The sequence below is a fragment of the Hemiscyllium ocellatum genome, chromosome 35 (assembly GCF_020745735.1).
Source record: "Hemiscyllium ocellatum isolate sHemOce1 chromosome 35, sHemOce1.pat.X.cur, whole genome shotgun sequence".
In the NCBI taxonomy this organism is placed as follows: domain Eukaryota; kingdom Metazoa; phylum Chordata; class Chondrichthyes; order Orectolobiformes; family Hemiscylliidae; genus Hemiscyllium; species Hemiscyllium ocellatum.
This window is the reverse complement of record NC_083435.1, coordinates 41468323-41485728: the sequence shown is the minus strand read 5'-3', so window position 1 is coordinate 41485728 and position 17406 is coordinate 41468323. Positions and strand designations below refer to the sequence as shown.

At 43.2% G+C, this 17406-nt stretch overlaps 2 protein-coding genes across 2 annotated transcripts in view; one reads left to right on the top strand and one right to left on the bottom strand.

Moving 5' to 3' along the window:
• The window catches only part of LOC132832798 (zinc finger protein 658B-like), an 85683-nt gene that overhangs the window by 43843 nt on the left and 24434 nt on the right, over window positions 1-17406 (bottom strand). The window lies entirely within an intron of this gene.
• Window positions 9847-14980, top strand: LOC132832787 (zinc finger protein 271-like). The gene is made up of 2 exons (XM_060850936.1): window positions 9847-9874; window positions 13464-14980. Exon 2 carries the CDS (start codon window positions 13914-13916, stop codon window positions 14757-14759), a length of 846 nt encoding a protein of 281 aa, XP_060706919.1. The 5' UTR covers window positions 9847-9874; window positions 13464-13913; the 3' UTR covers window positions 14760-14980.

Sequence of the window (17406 nt, the reverse complement as noted above, 5' to 3'; positions counted from 1 at the left end):
GCGAATGATTTGTTACACACTTCGCACTTGAATGGTTTCTTCTCTGTGTGAATCCTCTGAAAGAGACTGCATGACCTCAAGAATGATATGCCACACGCCTCACACTTAAATGGTTTCTCCCTGTGTGAATACAATGGTGTCTGCAGAGTCGATGAATCAAAGAATGATTTGATGCATATATCACAGTGAATGAACTGGTGTACATGGAGGATTGATGACTGTGAGAATGATCTGTTATACATCTCATATGAATGGTTTCTCCGCTTGTGTGAATACATTAGTGTGTGTGTGGAGGTGATCTGACTGTGAGAATGATTTGTCACAGACCTCACACATAAGTGGTTTTTCCTCTGTATAAATATGTTGGTGTCTGAGGAGGTGAGATAAGTTTGAGAATGATTTGATACACAGTTCACATGTAAGTGGTTCCTCCTCTGTGTGAATTTGTTTGTATACGTGGAGATTTGATGACACTGAGAATACTTTGTCACACACCTCACAGGTGAATGGTTTCTCCCCTATGTGAATGCATTGGTGCATGAGGAGGGTTGGTGACTCTGAGAATGATTTGTTGCACATCTTGCATGTGAATGTTTTTTTTTCCCTGTATGAATGGGCTGGTTATCTACAAGACCCAACAGCTGTGAACAGCCCCTGTTGCACACCTCGCATTTGAATGGCTTGTTCCCTGTGTGATGATTCACGAGCATCACTGACTTTGTAAAAGCTCTGTCACACACCTCACATTTGAAGGGCTTCCTTTCCATGAAGCTGTCCTTGTTTCTGCAGTTGTACAACATATTTGTCTTGAGACTTCACAGATCTGTGGCCAATTCTCACACTCAACTAGCTTGTAGGAATGAGTTAGTGGTTCATGAGGCTCAATGGATGATTGAAACACCTACCACACTTGGAGCCACTCACACTTCTTCCCAGCCTCACCCTGACTGATCACCCACAGCCCAACCTTTAGAAAGGTTGATTCCCATGGAAGTCTCCACAACACTGACCACTTTGAGGTCTGATGGCCTGTCAAAGCTCCTGTGACCCAATCAATTTCTAGATGATGGTTTCACTGTCCAACCTTCTCTATATTGAGCAGTGTTGTGAAGGGACTGGATGACTTCCCACAGTTGTGCAGTTGGTCTCTGACTGATGGATTGAATTTATCTACAGTGCTTGTCCTCTCTTATTCTCCTATGTAGTACGGTGCAATTCAGGATATGGCATTACCCCAGGTTTGATATTTGAATTTAAATGTTAGTCCTTAGCATTGTGGGATTTCAACTCTATCCCCAGAGCATTATCCTGGGCCTCTGGATTATGAGTGGAGTGACCATCTGACCACCACCTCAGTTACAGACTGTTCCACAGTGAATACTAGTCTGCTGTTCTCCTATGTGGGACATGAGATATAAAAGCTCTCTTTTTCCTCACTTGACTGTTACACACAGTTCCCAGTAGAAACACTGGATAGTGACCAGGAGCAGACAGTGTGGCTGCTTTCTTTCCCTCACCTAGAGCACGCCATCTTCCCAGGCACCGTGAGGTAAATGGAAAACATAGTCTTAGTATCATAGAACAGTACAGCACAAGAATAGACTGTGGCCCACCATGTCTTTGCTGAACATGATGCAATTCTGAAATAAACCCATCTGCCTGCCCATGGCCCTTATCCTGGTATTCTCTTCCTGTTCTTGTATCTGTCCAAATCCTTCTTAAACTTTGCTACCTTATTCCACTATATCTTCTCCTACTATGCATCAAAACCTTTCCTCGCATGTCTCATTTAAACTTTTCCCCTCACATCTTAAACCTAAACATAGTATTTGACATCTCCACCCTGGAATAGAGACTCCGACTATCCACTTTATCCATGCTCCTCATAATTGTATTTACTTCTATCAGGTCACCTTTCAGCCTCCAACACTCTTGCGAAAACAATCCACGTTTTTCCATCCTGTCCTTATAGCTAATGCCCTCCAATCCAGGCAACACCACGAAAATCCTGTTCTGCACTCTTTCTGAAGCCTTTACGTACTGCCTTTCATGTAGCAACCACAACTGTGCACAATACTCTAGATGTGACCTGACCAAAATCTTGCATAGTCGCAACATGACTTGCCAACTTTTATATTCAATGCCCCGACTGATGAAGGCAAGCATGCTGTATGCTTTCTTTATGGCCTATCCACTTGCGTTGCCACTTTCAGGCAGCTATAGACTTGGACCCCAAAATCTGTCCATATATCAATGCACCGAAGGATCCAGCCATTTACAGTATACTTCTCTCTTACATTCGACTCTCACACTTTTTCAGATTAAACTCCATCTGTCATTTCTCTGCCCAACTTTCCAGCGGATCTATGTCCTGCTACATTTTTGATATCCTTTCTCACTGGCCACAGCTCCACCATTTTGTGTCATCTGCAAACTTACTAATTAGATCGCCAACATCTTCATTCAAATCAGTCTGAGATGTTACAAACAACAGAGGTCCCCACTGATCCTCACAGAACACAACTGGTCATAGACCTCTATTGCACTACTATTTATTTCTGTGGCTCAGCCAATTTTGTAAAAACTTGCCAACTCACCATGGATTCTATGCATTTGGACTTTCTGGATCAGCTTACCATGCCTTATCAAAGGCTTTGCCCCCAAAGTCCATGTAGATAGCATCCACTGCCTTACCACCATCAACCACTTGCTCAAATAACTCAATCAAATTTGTGAGACAAGACCTCCCTTGCATAAAGCTATGCTGAAATATTCCATAAGTCCATTTTTCTCCAAATGTAAATCCTGTTCCTCAGAATCTTCTCCAACAATATCCTTCCCAGAAATATAAGGCTCACAGGCCTTTAATTTCCTGGATTATCCCCCATTGCCTTCTTGCACAAAGCAGTAACATCGGGTATTTATCAGTTTTCTGAGACTTCGTCTGTGGCCAAAGGGGAAACAAAAGATCTCTGCAACATTTAAGAGGCATTTGGATGGGTATATGAATAGGAAGGGTTTGGAGGGATATGGGCCGGGTGCTGGCACGTGGGACTAGATTGGGTTGGGATATCTGGTCGGCATGGACAGGTTGGACCGAAGGGTCTATTTCCATGCTGAACATCTCTATGACTCTAGGTAAAGGCCTCAGCAATCTCTTGCTAGACCACCTTCAGCATCCTGGGATAGATCCCATCAGGCCATGGGGAATTATCTACCTTAATGTTTTTCAAAACACCCAAAACATTTTACTTCTTAATATTGATATGCCTTAGGGTATCAACAGTTGGATGCAATGTAAACTGTGCCATCAATTCACTATAAGCTTGAATTGTAATGGTGAAGACCAGTTTTACTGCTAGAATGTGTGTTTAAATTCAAAAACACTCAAGAGACATATAAATTCAATGGCAATTTTAAAATTTCTTGTTTTCCAAAGTTGTTTGAAGAAAATGCACTAGACAAGAAGTGCCAGAAGCTAAGGAAAATATTGCTTCACTGTAGCTGATTGAAGTGTTCTGGTTTATCCTAGGAAATTAGACGCACTGCATTCACTGTGAATGCACATCTCAAATTCAGATTTCAGCCACAGCACTGGGCAAAACTGTCAAATCCAAGCTAAATCTTTGGAAGAAGCTAAGGCCTTCCAGGGAAATCTTTAGTCATTGAACATCATTTCTAATTAAAGCCAAATTGCTATAGAAATAGCAAAGAAAGACACAACCAAAGATTAGATTCCTCACAGTACGGAAACAGGCCCTTCGGCCCAACAAATCCACACTGACTCACCGAAGAGAAACCCACCCAGACCCATTCCCCCACCCTATAATCTACCCCTGACTAACACACCTAACATTATGGGCAATTTAACATGGCCAATTCATCTAACCTGCACATGTTTGTGGGAGGAAACCGGAGCACCCGGAGGAAACCCACGCAGACACAGGGAGAATGTGCAAACTCCACTCAGACAGTTGCCCGAGGTGGGACTCAAACCCAGGTCCTTGGCACGGTAAGGCAGCAATGCTAACCACTGAGCCATCGTGCCACCCCGAATTCCAGTAGATTAGTTAAGCATGACCTGCCTTTCATGAACCCATGCTGCGTCCGCCCAATGGGACAATTTCTATCTAGATGTCTTGCTATTTTCTCCTTGACAGTAGATTCAAGTAACTTCCACACGACAGATGTTAAGGTAACCAGCTTGTAATTTCCCCAACTTTTGTCAAAGCAGTGACCTCACATTTGCTGTTTTCCCATCTGCTGGAACTTCCCTAGAGTGCAGCAAATTTTGGAAAATTTCCACTAGTGCATTTGCCATTTGCCCCAATCTCTTTTAGTGCCAGGAATGCATTCCATCAGGGCCAGGAGACTTGTCTACCTTTAGCTCTAATGTAATCAACATAAGATGGTTAAAATCCAAATGCAACAGTTTCTGGAATAAAGTGTCCTACATCTGCAACTAACAACCAATGCTGAAATGGCTTCAGAATTGTAATTGCTCAGATTCCAAATTCATACTGGTAAGACACAGTTCTTAATATATTTGACGTTTGCACTCAATTTTAATTTTCGAGGACAGCGTACCACTGGGGACATAAGACATATCACAGTCTAAGTATTTGTTAGCTTACTCACGGAAAAGCCATGGAAAGATCTGAAAACAAGAAAGAGAAAAATTGTTGTGTTGTTTGATTAAAGTAGATCAGCAAGCAGAAGCATGAGTGGTGAATGGGTTTTGATTTTAGCTTGGACAGTAGAGTTTGGACGAACTCAGATTTACAGCACACAATGTGACAACATCCAGGAGAACATTGTATGGTTGAATCTAGAGCCTACCAATTTAGGGTTAAGGGTTTCAGCAGGAGATGAGCTGAGACAGGATGTTGTCAGTTTGAAAGCCTCCAAGGATGAAGAATTCTGTTCCAACACTAGAAATCTCTGTCAAACATTTATCAAGGGAACTGAGACAGCAACTACAATAAGTCAGGTTTTAATTCAGAGAGGACAATGACAACTTTAAATCCCCACCTGATCTGTCGCTCAAAGTCACCTTTATTTCACTGCTCAGTTTCCCAAGCTTCAGGAAACTCAAATTGCTCCAGAAATATTTGAATTGACTGTGAGAGCTGCAAATCAGAGAACCCACCCACTCTGCCCATTGTCTCCTCTTCCTCTTCCAAGTTAATTTACTTCAGATGGGCACTGAAAACCTAGTGAGCAGGTGGTGAGTGAAAGAGCATCTTTTGTACATCCCATAATATCCACACCAATTTTCAGACAGTCTGACTATCCTGTGTAGTCAGGAGTGGAAATGTCCCTTATGCTGTGTGAGAAAATCCAGCTGAGAGAGTTGTTTACTCAGTACTTTGTGCTGAACTGTTTTACTGGAGTGGATCCCCAAAGACCAGCAAGGTCCACCCAGACAGTAAGGAAACGGAGTCTGGTGGCACACAGAAAAAAGAACAGGCTGGAGTGGAGGAGGCAGCAGCCAGTGGAGAGACACAGCAGCTGATCCTAGCTCTAGCTGGGCAGATGGAAGCAATGGAGGACGAGGTAATTGAGAAGGCAGAGGAGTGGATACCTGTTAAAAAACAGGAAGAGAAAATCCTGCCAGGCCCCCAAAGCCTCACAGCAAAGGGGGAAAAGACAACTGCACGAGGGAGAGACGGCCAGCGCTTCGGATGGGGAAGACGGGTGCAAAGGAAGGTCATCACCACCAGAAGAAGAGACAAAGCGCCGTAGATAAAGAGGAGGACATTTCCTCCCAATCAGGAAACAACGGACCCCCAGAAGTCCACCCTCCACCCAGTGAGAACCAGGGAGTACCCACTGCCCCACAACTACAGGTAACTGAAAGCTGTGATCCTCTGACAGCCCCATTGTCAGACACAGAACTGAGCGGTGCGGACCCTTGCCTTGGCTCAATGACACCAGAGCGGGTAAATGACCCCAGTGAGGAGCTGGATAGCTACCTCAGCCCAGCGAAGGTCCAGCAGTTCGTGCTTACCATGGGGATGCAGACAGCTACCCCAGAGACAGGACAGTCAAATGGACAATGGTAACCCCATAAACTGGGGATTAAAGAAGGTTCCTTTGCTATCGTATAACAGGGCACCCACTCACTAGGTGGGTTCCGCTGAAGCCACAGCTAAATAATAAGAAAGTGGATGGTTAATAAAGGGAACTGTAAATAGGATAACTGTAAATTCGATTGATTCAATCTGTTCTTTGTAATGTTAAGACATGCAATGTGTATATATATATATCTATCTATGAACGACATGACAAATTGTACAGGTACCAAAGATTTATTTCTATGAATAAAGTATATTTTGAAATAAAAAGAACTGTTTTACTGGAGTTGCATTATCCATATTGAATGTATTTTTTTGGAATTAGTCCCTTTCTGATTTACAAGTTGAGTTTTCTTGTTGGCTCATTACTGTATGTGTTAACCAGAGGCAGGTGTGGACTTTAATGCCAGGGTTGGAAAGCAGTCCAAAATCTGGAACGAAACCATCAGAAATGAAGGAATTAGGAATTGCAATTCCACCAGGATTCTCCTGCATACCAGCTTGTCATCACCAGCTCACTGTTCTGCCATAAAGACAAGTTCAAGAATGCTTGGAGAAATCCATGATCAAAGCAGTGACACATGATCAACTACGTCATCATTTGATTCCAATACCAAAGGGATGTCCTCATTACCAAATTGATGATCAGTGCAGATGACTGCTGGACAGACCACCGGCTCATCTGCTCCTCCATGTCCATCAGTAGAAACAGCTGAAGACGAAGAAAAAGTTCAGTGACATCAAGAGCCAAACAGGCTAGTGAACGTCCAACACTGTCTTTACTAAAATCTCCAAAGAATTTATTATAATGGAGTGTAGAAAATCTATTAAGACTGAAAACAGTCATCATATCATGCTATAATGAAACTATTGGTTATAAGACCAGGAAACACCAAGACTTGTTCAACAAGATTGACCGCATCATTTAAGATCTCATCAATGAGAGACGAAAACTCAATGTACCTGACAAAATAACATCACCAGCAAGCTGAAGAGGAGAACTCATCAAACAACAAAGGTGAAGTTGCAAAGAAGAACTAGCAAAGACAAGAGCCAGTGGTGAACTGACAAACCTCAGGAGCTGCAATTTGTTGCCACCAATACAATACATCACCAACAGCCTTGGCCTCGGAGCATAGTCAGGATGGGACCCTTTTGAGGGACAGAAAAAATATCAGCTTTTGATGGAGAGAACACTTCAAAGAACCCTTAAACCATAATGCAGTCATTGACGAGGATGTGTTTGAGGACATCCTCCAACTCCCTATCAAAAATGATCTTGCACTCCCATCTAGTTTAGCCGAAGCTACCATTAGACAAGTGAAGAAAGGAAAAAACTGCAGGAATGGATGGGATTCCAGTGGAGATTTTAAAATTTAGAGAAGCAAAGCGTACCTGTCATCTCCATCAAATATTCCTGAAAAATCAGGGACAAAGGAAAAATTCCTGCTGATCTCACAGATGCTACAATCACCACCATCATCAAGAAAGGAGACAAAGTGAACTGTGAGAATTACTGAAGAATCATTCCACACCCCCTCAATCCTCACTCGGCACCTTCTCACGGTCTCTGAGGAAATCCTTCTGGAAAGCCAGTGTGGCTTTTGAACCATCTGTGGAGCTGTGGACTTGATTTTCACTGCTGAACAACTTCAACAAAATGCCAAGAAAACGCCAACCACTCTAAACAGCCTTCATCAATCTGACCAAAGCTTTTAGCTCAGTCATTTGAGAAATGCTGTGGAAGACCCTGTCTAGAGAAATTCATCAACATCTTCCGTCTCCTCCATACAAGATGTTAGCAGTGGTCCTCACGGATAGTAATACGACAGAATCCTTGAGGTCAAAGCCGGAGTCAACCAGGGACCTGTTATCACCCCAACCCTTTTCTACATCTGCATCTCCAACATTCTTCATCTTGTCAAGAACTAGCTTCTGGATGATGTTGACATTCTCTGAAGGATGATCAAAAAATTTTTCAACCTAAACCTATTAAAATCCAAAATGAAAATGACACTGACCTCACTTGTAGAACTTCAGTATGGGGATGACAACATCATCTCTACTCTCTGTTAAGTCAATTCTTTCGTTTTTATTCTGTCTGCATTTTAACTGGAATATAAAAATGAAGCCTGTTTTGCTAAAGGTAGAGTAGTTTGACCAATTAAATTGCATCTGGAATGCAATGCCTTACACTTACTTTTAAGATAAGAAAATATTAAGATCTATACTTTCGTCTTAACATATTTTGAGGTGGTTTGGGCTGGTTCATAACACTAATGTTCCAGGAGATCTGACATCTGTCTGAAGCCATTATTGTGGAATACACACCTGAACAGTTTCTCCCCTTGTTTGAGTGGTTTGATGGACCAGGAGGTACGCTGTTTGTGTGAAAGACCAATCACATGTCTCACCTGAATATTTTCTCACGAATACACATTCGCTGGTGTTTTAGGAGATCAGAGGTTTGGGTGAAAGCCTTTTCAGAAACATCACATCTGAGAGATATTCCCCTGTGTGAATTCTCTCATATCTCAGAAGGTATGATGACCTCAAGGTGGATCTGTCATACCTCACATGGGAATTGCTTCTGCCTCATATGAATAAATCAGTGATCCACATGGGTAGATAACTGTGTGCAGGCTTGGCCGTAAACCTGAATATCAAAGCATTTCTCTTCTCTATAAATTCTCTGTTGCCTTGAAGATCAGAGATTTGAATAAAAGCCATTTCACAAACCTCAAATTGGAAGAGATTCTCACCAATGTGAATTACCTGGTGTATCTGGAGGCTGAAAGGTGTCACCTTTATCGTAAACCTCACACTCAAGGAGTTTCACTGTGAAAGATGGGAAAGTCCCTGGTGTCAGGAGAACAGAAATCGATGGGGAGGACTGTGTAGAATTCAGGACGAAGTTAAACCCACAGGCTCAGTAATAATAGATGATCCCCACATCAAAAACCTAAACATTCTAAATCCCACTTGATTAAATACAAGCATACTTCAGAACAATCATTTAACATCTGGAAATTGCAGTTATGTCTCAGCGAGAGGGAGCTGCAGTGCACCCTGTCACCACTGGATACATTGGGTCGAGAGGCCTCTTTCCATTTGGCCCAGGTTCTGCTTCTAAATCTAGTGTCCGATAACATTAAAGTCAGGAATACAGGAACATCTGAATATCTGAGGTACATAAGTCTTGATCCTGATCCAGGTGTGAGTGACCCGGGTTAAACCTACACACCAGGGTCAGTTTGCATGGAGCGTGACTGTAAGTAACAAATGCTGTAGCTTCTCTGTGAGTTTTGATTGTGGGGGGGGGGCTGCCTGATGGTGATCCCTTCAAATTCGCGTGAGAGTGATTTTTCAATGTCCGGTGCCCCTCCCTCCTGTGCATGTGCTGATTCTGCCAGTGCACATCATCACTGTCTTCGGTGCTATATGTCTTTCACTTCTGATCTGCTGTCAAACACATTCGATGCTGCACACCCCACTTTGATGTTGTCAGTATGAAAGCCTCTGAGGATGAAGAATGTTATTCCCATACTAGAAATCTCTGTCAAATACTATTTAGATGGGACAATGACAAATTTAAACCCCGCCTGATCTGCTGCTCAGTCACCTCCATCTCCCCGGTCAGTTTCCAAAGTTTCAGGAAACTCCGTTTGCTCCAGAAATATTTGGATTGACTGTGAGAGACATCAATCAGAGAGTCCACCCACTCTGCCCATTGTCTCCTCTTCCTCTTCCAGAGCTGGTTCACTTCCTATAAAGACTGAAAACTAAGTGAGGAGATGGTGAGCGAACGAGCAGCTTTTATACAAATTGTATCCCATAATATCCACACCAATCTTCAGGCAGTCTGACTATCCTGTGGGTAATCAGGGGTGGAAATGTCCCTTATGCTGTGTAGGAAGATCCAGCTGAGAGAGCTGTTTACTTGGTGCTTTGTGCTGAACTGTGTGACTGGAGTTGTGTGTTGGATATTGAGTGTGTTTATTGGAAGCATTTCCCTCTGATTTCCAGGCTGAATTTTGTTGGTGACTCATTCCTGAATATGAGAGGGTGAGGTGTCATTATCTGGGAAGTGAAGAGTGTCTGAGAATCCTTATTCGTTTCCTGGTGTTGAGTTTTGTGTGTGTGGTAGGCGCTGTTTATTATCTTGTGGATGGTAAATGGTCACTTGTGTATTTGAATTGAGTTGTTGATATTTGCTTTCTTTTCAAATCCCTCCAAGGTCACATCCCACCCTATCTCCAACTCTCCCAGGAAAGAAAAGCCTTACATTTATATACAGATTTCATAACCACCAGATGTTCCAAGTGCTCGCCAGCAAATGAAGTACTTTATGAATTGTAGATGATGTCATAATGTCGGAAAGTGACAGACAGTGTGTGCAGAGCAATCTCCCACTAACATTGTTGTGATGGTGTATGATTCCTAATGAAGGGCTTATGCCCGAAACATCGATTCTCCTGCTCCTTGGATGCTGTCTGACCTGCTGTGCTTTTCCAGCATCACACTCTCGACTCTGATCTCCAGCATCTGCAGTCCTGACTTTCTCCTAGGCTCTTGGTGAAGCCTTTTCTGGTGTACTGTATCCAATCTGGTCATCCTGTTATAGGGAGGATATTATTAAACTGGAGAGGCTTCAGAAAATATTTACCAGGCTGTTGCTGGGAATGGAGGATTAAAAATAGGCTGGGAGTTTTTTAACGTTGAAGGTTGAAGGGTTAACTTTATTGAGGTTTATAAAATCATGAGGGGCATAGATAAGGTGGTAAAGGTCCTTTCTCTAAGGTAAGGGAGTTTAAAAGCATGGGGCGCGATTTTAAGGTGAGAGGAGAAAGACAACTATTTTATACAGACTGATTTGTGTGTGGAATAAACTTCCAGAGGAAGTGGTAGATGCAAGTACAATTACAATGTTTAAAAGACATTTGAATAACTTCATGAATGGGAAAGATTTGGATGGGAATGGGTCAAGTGCATGCAGGTGGGACTAGTTTGGTTTGTGAACATGGTCGGCGTGAACGTTTTGGACCAAAGGGTCTGTTTCAATGAACTGTAATGCTAAATGTTTTGTCAGTGAGGTATTGATATCATCCCTTACAGACTGTTGACTTTTGAAAAGAGAATTGACATCCTCGTGAGCAATTTAAAGGAATTGCAGTACAAGATTTCAAGTTTTCAATATTTTACTCCAACAAAGCAAAGAAACATGACCTCAACTACGAGAAAGTGAGGACTTTCCCTCGCCAAAACCTAACCACCTGATGCCTGAAGGAAGAATGCCTCATCTTCTGCCTTGGGGCACTGCAACCACATGGAATTAATGTGGATTTCACCAGTTTCCCCATTTCCCCTCCCACCACCTTATCCCAGTCCCAACCTTCCAACTCGGCACCGCTCCCTCTTGACCTGTCCATCATCCTCTCCTATATATCACCTCTCCCCTACCTTCATTTGCTTATGGCATTCTCAGCTACCTTCCCCTCCTCACATTTATCTCTTAACCCCTCCGGCTCATAAGTCTCATTCCTGATGAAGGGCTTATGCCCGAAACGTTGATTCTCCTGCTCCTTGGATACTGCCTGACCTGCTTTGCTTTTCCAGCATCACACTCTCGACATTGTCTAAAATACACCAAGTCAGCAACAATTTATTTATTCACACATAGGATGAGGGCATCACTGGATAGGCAGCATTTATTGTCCATCCAGAGGGTAGTTAAGAGTCAACCACATCGCTGTAGGTCTGCAACCTGACCAGGTAAGAATGGCAGTTTCCTGCCCTAAAGAGCATTAGTGAACCAGATGGATTTTTCTGATAATCAATTCATGGTCATCATTAGACTTTTAATTCCAGTTTTTCTAAAAATTGAATTCAAATTCCACCATTTGCTGTGGTGGGATTTGAACTCAGGTTCCCAGAACATTATCTAGGCCTTTGGATTAACAGTCCAGTGATAATACCACTAGGCCATCACCTCCCGTTAGCACACTGAATTGCAGAAGAAATGTCTCTCTTTAATTTAACAGAGCTAAATATATCATGGTTATAATTTAGATTCTGCGTTCTCCAGAATCTCAGTTTTTGAAGGAACTGAGTCCAAATTCAAATCCAGCTTTCAAGAGATGCACTTTACCTAATTCACTGAATCATAACTTTCAATGATCATCAGAAGCTGTTCCTCTGAGTTTTACAGAGAAGCGCTGAACCAATTGCCAATCTTCCTCTGCCTCACCAGGACAAATTTTCCAGAGTTTTAAGATTGTTACATTAATTTAGATTAGATTTTAGATTACTTACAGTGTGGAAACAGGCCCTTCGGCCCAACAAGTCCACACTGACCCACCGAAGCGCAACCCACCCATACCCCTAACCTAACACTACGGCAATTTAGCATGGCCAATTCACTTGACCGACACGTCTTCGGACTGTGGGAAGAAACCGGAGCACCCGGAGGAAACCCACGCAGACACGGGGAGAACGTGCAAACTCCACACAGTCTGTCGCCTGAGTCAGGAATTGAACTCGGGTCTCAGGCGCTGTGAGGCAGCAGTGCTAACCACTGTGCCACCGTGCCGCCCACAAATGTGCCATGTGACTGTGTTCCCTGTCACATTCTGCTTGGCAGTCCATAGAAGAACACCTTCTCCTCCCCTCTGATCACACTGGCTGTAGTCCTCGAGGCCTGTCTATAATCTGTCTCACTCTCTGTCTGTAATCTCAGAGACTGAAAGTCTGTTCAGTTAGTCCCTGCTGCTGTTATCCTTGTTTTCAGGTGTGATAACTTTACATCTTGCTCAGGAAATTTCAATCTGTCCACATGGTAACCAGACCAGGTGGCCTGTTGTCAGGCAGAATTGTATGATCTCAGAGCAACCTTCATGGCAGTTGTTTTAAATTGATAATATTACAAAGACCAATAAAGCACACTTGGCCTCCACCTGCTTGAAAGGGAGAATTTGTGTGTTTGAAGGGACTTTTCCTAACACCTCAGGAGGAAGCATACCTAGGATGATGACTGAGGAGCCTCGAATCTTTCCAGATTGACAAGTTTCAGTGATATTAGTTTTCAGTGAACTCATACTCTCCATTGCTGTCATGGTGCCTGTGAAAATGAGGGCTGGGCAGATGAAAGAAAATCACTGCACTTTCTGCTCCTGGTCTTCGTCCAGTGTCCCTGTTGGAAACAGAGGGTGTATGATGGTCAAGTGAGGAAAAAGAAAGGACTTGTATCTGATTTCCCTCCACAGAGGTGAATAGCAGACTGGAATTTACTGTGGAACAATTCCTTAACTGAGGAATCAGCCCCTTCAATTCATGAGGAGGAGCAAATCAAAGTTGGAGGAAATCACATTTCCTTTTCCTGTTTTACAGAAGGATTGCACTGTACTACACCAGAGAATACAGAGACAATAGGCAGCACAGATCCTGACCATCATCGAAAGAACAATTGTACAACTGTGGGAAGACATCCAATCCCTTTACAGCATTGCTCAACACAGAGGAGTTCGGGCATTGAAACCATCATCTGGAAATCAGTCAGATCAGAGGAGCTTTGACATATCATCAGACCTGAAACTGGTCAGTGGTGTCGAGCTTTCCATCAGAACCAACCTTCCTGAAGGTTCAGCTATGGGTGTCGGTCAGGGTGAGGCTGGAAAAAAATGAGTGGCTCCAAATGTGGTGAGAGCTTCAATCATTCATCAAGCTTCTTGAACGAGTAATTCTTTCCTGTAGGTGAAAGACTGTTCAAGAATTAGGAGTATTCCACAGATTCATGATGTATCCTAACACATTTCAGTTGTCCATGAGCTGAGCAGCAACATGGAAGGAAAACGATTTGAGTGTGAATTTTGTGACCGAGCTTTTATACACTTATCGAGGTTGGTGAGTCACCAACGCATTCATACTGGGGAGAAACCATTCAAATGCGAGATTTGTGACCAAGCTTTTGCACACTCATCAACACTCGTAAATCACCGACGGATTCACACTGGGGAGAAACCATTTAAATGTGAAGTGTGTAACAAGTCATTCTCACGGTCATCAACCTTCCTCACACACAAGTACATTCATACAGGAGAGAAACCATTCACATGTGAGGTGTGTATCAAATCTTTCTCTGATTTATCAACCCTTCGTGCTCACCAACGTACTCATAACAGGGAGAAGTTGTTCACGTGTGAAATATGTGACAAAGCCTTCACACAGTCATCAAACCTCCTGCGCCATCAGACAATTCACACAGGGGAGAAACCCTTCAAGTGTGAGGTTTGTGGTAAAACTTTCCCGACATCTACCAGGCTTCTAATGCATCACAGGATTCACACAGGAGAGAAACACTTCAGGTGTGAGGTTTGTGAGATGGCTTTCACTCAATATTCACATCTCCTGATGCACCAAAGAATTCACACAGGGGAGAAGCCTTTTAAATGTGAAGTATGTGCTCGAGCCTTCACACAGCCATCGACACTCATGCAACACCGACGTATCCATACAGGGGAGAAACCATTCACCTGTCATCTGTGCAATAAATCATTTTCAAGGTCATCAACCCTCCGTAACCACCAACGCACTCACACAAGGGAGAAACCATTCACATGTGAGCTGTGTGACAAAGCCTACAGACACTTGTCAACACTCCTGGCCCATCAGAGGAGCCACACTTGAACTGGGGGGGTTTGCACTAATGTTCTCTCTGAATCTTCAATCCTGCTGAACATCATGGAATTCCCGCAGGAGAAAAGGCATCCGGGTGTAAGAGTGTATGTCAAAGCTAAAAATGTGTTGCTGGTTAAAGCACAGCAGGTCAGGCAGCATCCAAGGAACAGGAAATTCGACGTTTCGGGCCAGAGCCCTTCATCAGGAATGAGGAGAGGGTGCCAGGCAGGCTAAGATAAAAGGTAGGGAGGAGGGACTTGAGGGAGGGGCGATGGAGATGTGATAGGTGGAAGGAGGTCAAGGTGAGGGTGATAGGCCAGAGTGGGGTGGGGGCGGAGAGGTCAGGAAGAGGATTGCAGGTTAGGAGGGCGGTGCTGAGTTCAAGGGAATTGACTGAGACAAGGTGGGGGGAGGGGAAATGAGGAAACTGGAGAAATCTGAGTTCATCTCTTGTGGTTGGAGGGTTCCCAGGCGGAAGATGAGGTGCTCTTCCTCCAACCGTCGTGTTGGAGGAACCGTCCTCCAACGTCCCTTTCAAACTACACACCATCCTGACATGGAACTTTGTCATTGCTCCTTCACTGCCACTGGGAAAGTAACAAGGAATCCCTCTCTGAAAGCACAGGGTGTGTCTCCACATCCCAAGGTAAATTTAACAATCATTTACAGATTAATTTACTCACATCCTGCCTCTCATTTTATGAAGTCAGAGAGAAAATGAAAATTGCAGCAGTTAAAGAAAGCAGTTCATCACCACCTCCTCCAGGAAAATTGGGAAGGACAATAATTGTTGTCTTAGCAACCCTTGCCCCTATCCCATGAATGAATCAAGAAAAACTTTCCCAAGACATTGTTCAAATCAGGATGAAGACAAAGATATTTCAGTGCTATCAACAATTTAAAGGGCCAGTGAAAAGTGAGGATTAATTCACAGTCTCTACACTATTTTTGTTAAGTATACTTACTGTGAATAAATTAACAGCTAATAATTAATAATCTACTTTGCTCACAGCTCTTAATTGTTTCCATGATTTCATTGCATGCAGTAGATCAGCTCAGTGAGAAGTGCAAATATTGTAAGTTAGGGTACAAAGTTAAATTGATTTCAGGGACAAGCACCCCAAAATTTTAATTAGCTCAACAATTCCTACATAATACTGAGAGAGTGCCGCACTGTTGGAAGAATCATGTTTCAGTTGAGTTAAAGCAGAGTCCTGTTTGTTTTCTCAGGAAGATGTGTAAGAACCATGAACACTACATTGTAGAACAGATGGGTGTTACCTCAGATGTCCTGGACAATATTGCTCCAACATTCAATGTCACAAAAACAGATTGTCTGGTTGTGATCACATTACAGTTTTGTGGAGTTTGTTTGTACATACATTGGCTACCACATTGCCTTGCCACAACAGGCAATTGCCCACAAAGTACCTCAAAGAATGTAAAATGTTTCTGGATGCCATAATTTAATGCAAGTTGATACATAAATGAGTAAATCTCATTCAAGGAAACATTATATTTGCTGAGAGCTGGAAACAATAAGCGCACCAGACACTCGGTCCACAGCGACATTGATCAATGTATTGTGTACAGAACTGTAGGGCCCTGAGTCTTTTGGTGAAAAGGAACACATAATTCTAACTCCCTCACCATACTCAAGATTTTAGTCCTCTCAGAATAAAAAGTACAAACACTCCCTGTGGTATGAGTCAAACATCTTCACCTGAAGAAGATCTGTCTATAATTCACATCATCAACCAAAGCAGGGTCAAATTGTACCCCATAATCCACTCCTGAGAGCTGGCTCACATTACTAGACTGGCTCTAATGCAATGAGGGGTATGTCTGCTTCCAAGAAATCAATTGCGTTAGGGGATTCTGTAGTCAGAGGAACAGACACATGTTTCTGTGGCCAGCAGAGAAAAAGTAGAATGGTGTGTTGTTTCCCTGGTGCCAGGATCAAGGATGTCTCAGAGAGGGTGCAGAATGTTCTCACGGGGGAGAGGGGCCAGCAAGAGGTCATTGTCCACATTGGAACCAATGACATTGGAAGGGAAAAGGTTGAGATTCTGAAGGGAGATAACAGAGAGTTAGACAGAAATTTAAAATGGAGGTCCTCAAGAGTACTAATATCTGGATTTCTCCCAGTGCTACGAGCTAGTGAGGGCAGGAATAGGAGGATAGAGCAGATGAATGCATGGCTGAGGAGCTGGTGTATGGGAGAAGGATTCACATTTTTGGATCAGTGGAATCTCTTTTGGGGTCGAAGTGACCTGTACAAGAAGGACAGATTGCACCTAAATTGGAAGGAGACTAATATACTGGCAGGAAAATTTGCTAGAACTGCTTGGGAGGATTTAAACTAGTAAGGTGGCGGCGTGGGACTCAGGGAGATAGTGAGGAAAGAAATCAATCTGAGGCTGGTACAGTTGAGAACAGAAGTGAGTCAAACAGTCAGGGCAGGCAGGGACAAGGTAAGACTAATAAATTAAACTGCATTTATTTCAATACAAGGGGCCTAACAGGGAAGGCAGATGAACTCAGGACATGGTTAGGAACATGAGACTGGGATATCATAGAAACTACAGAAACGTGGCTCGAAGATGGGCAGGACTGGCAGCTTAATGTTCCAGGACACAAATGCTACAGGAAGGAT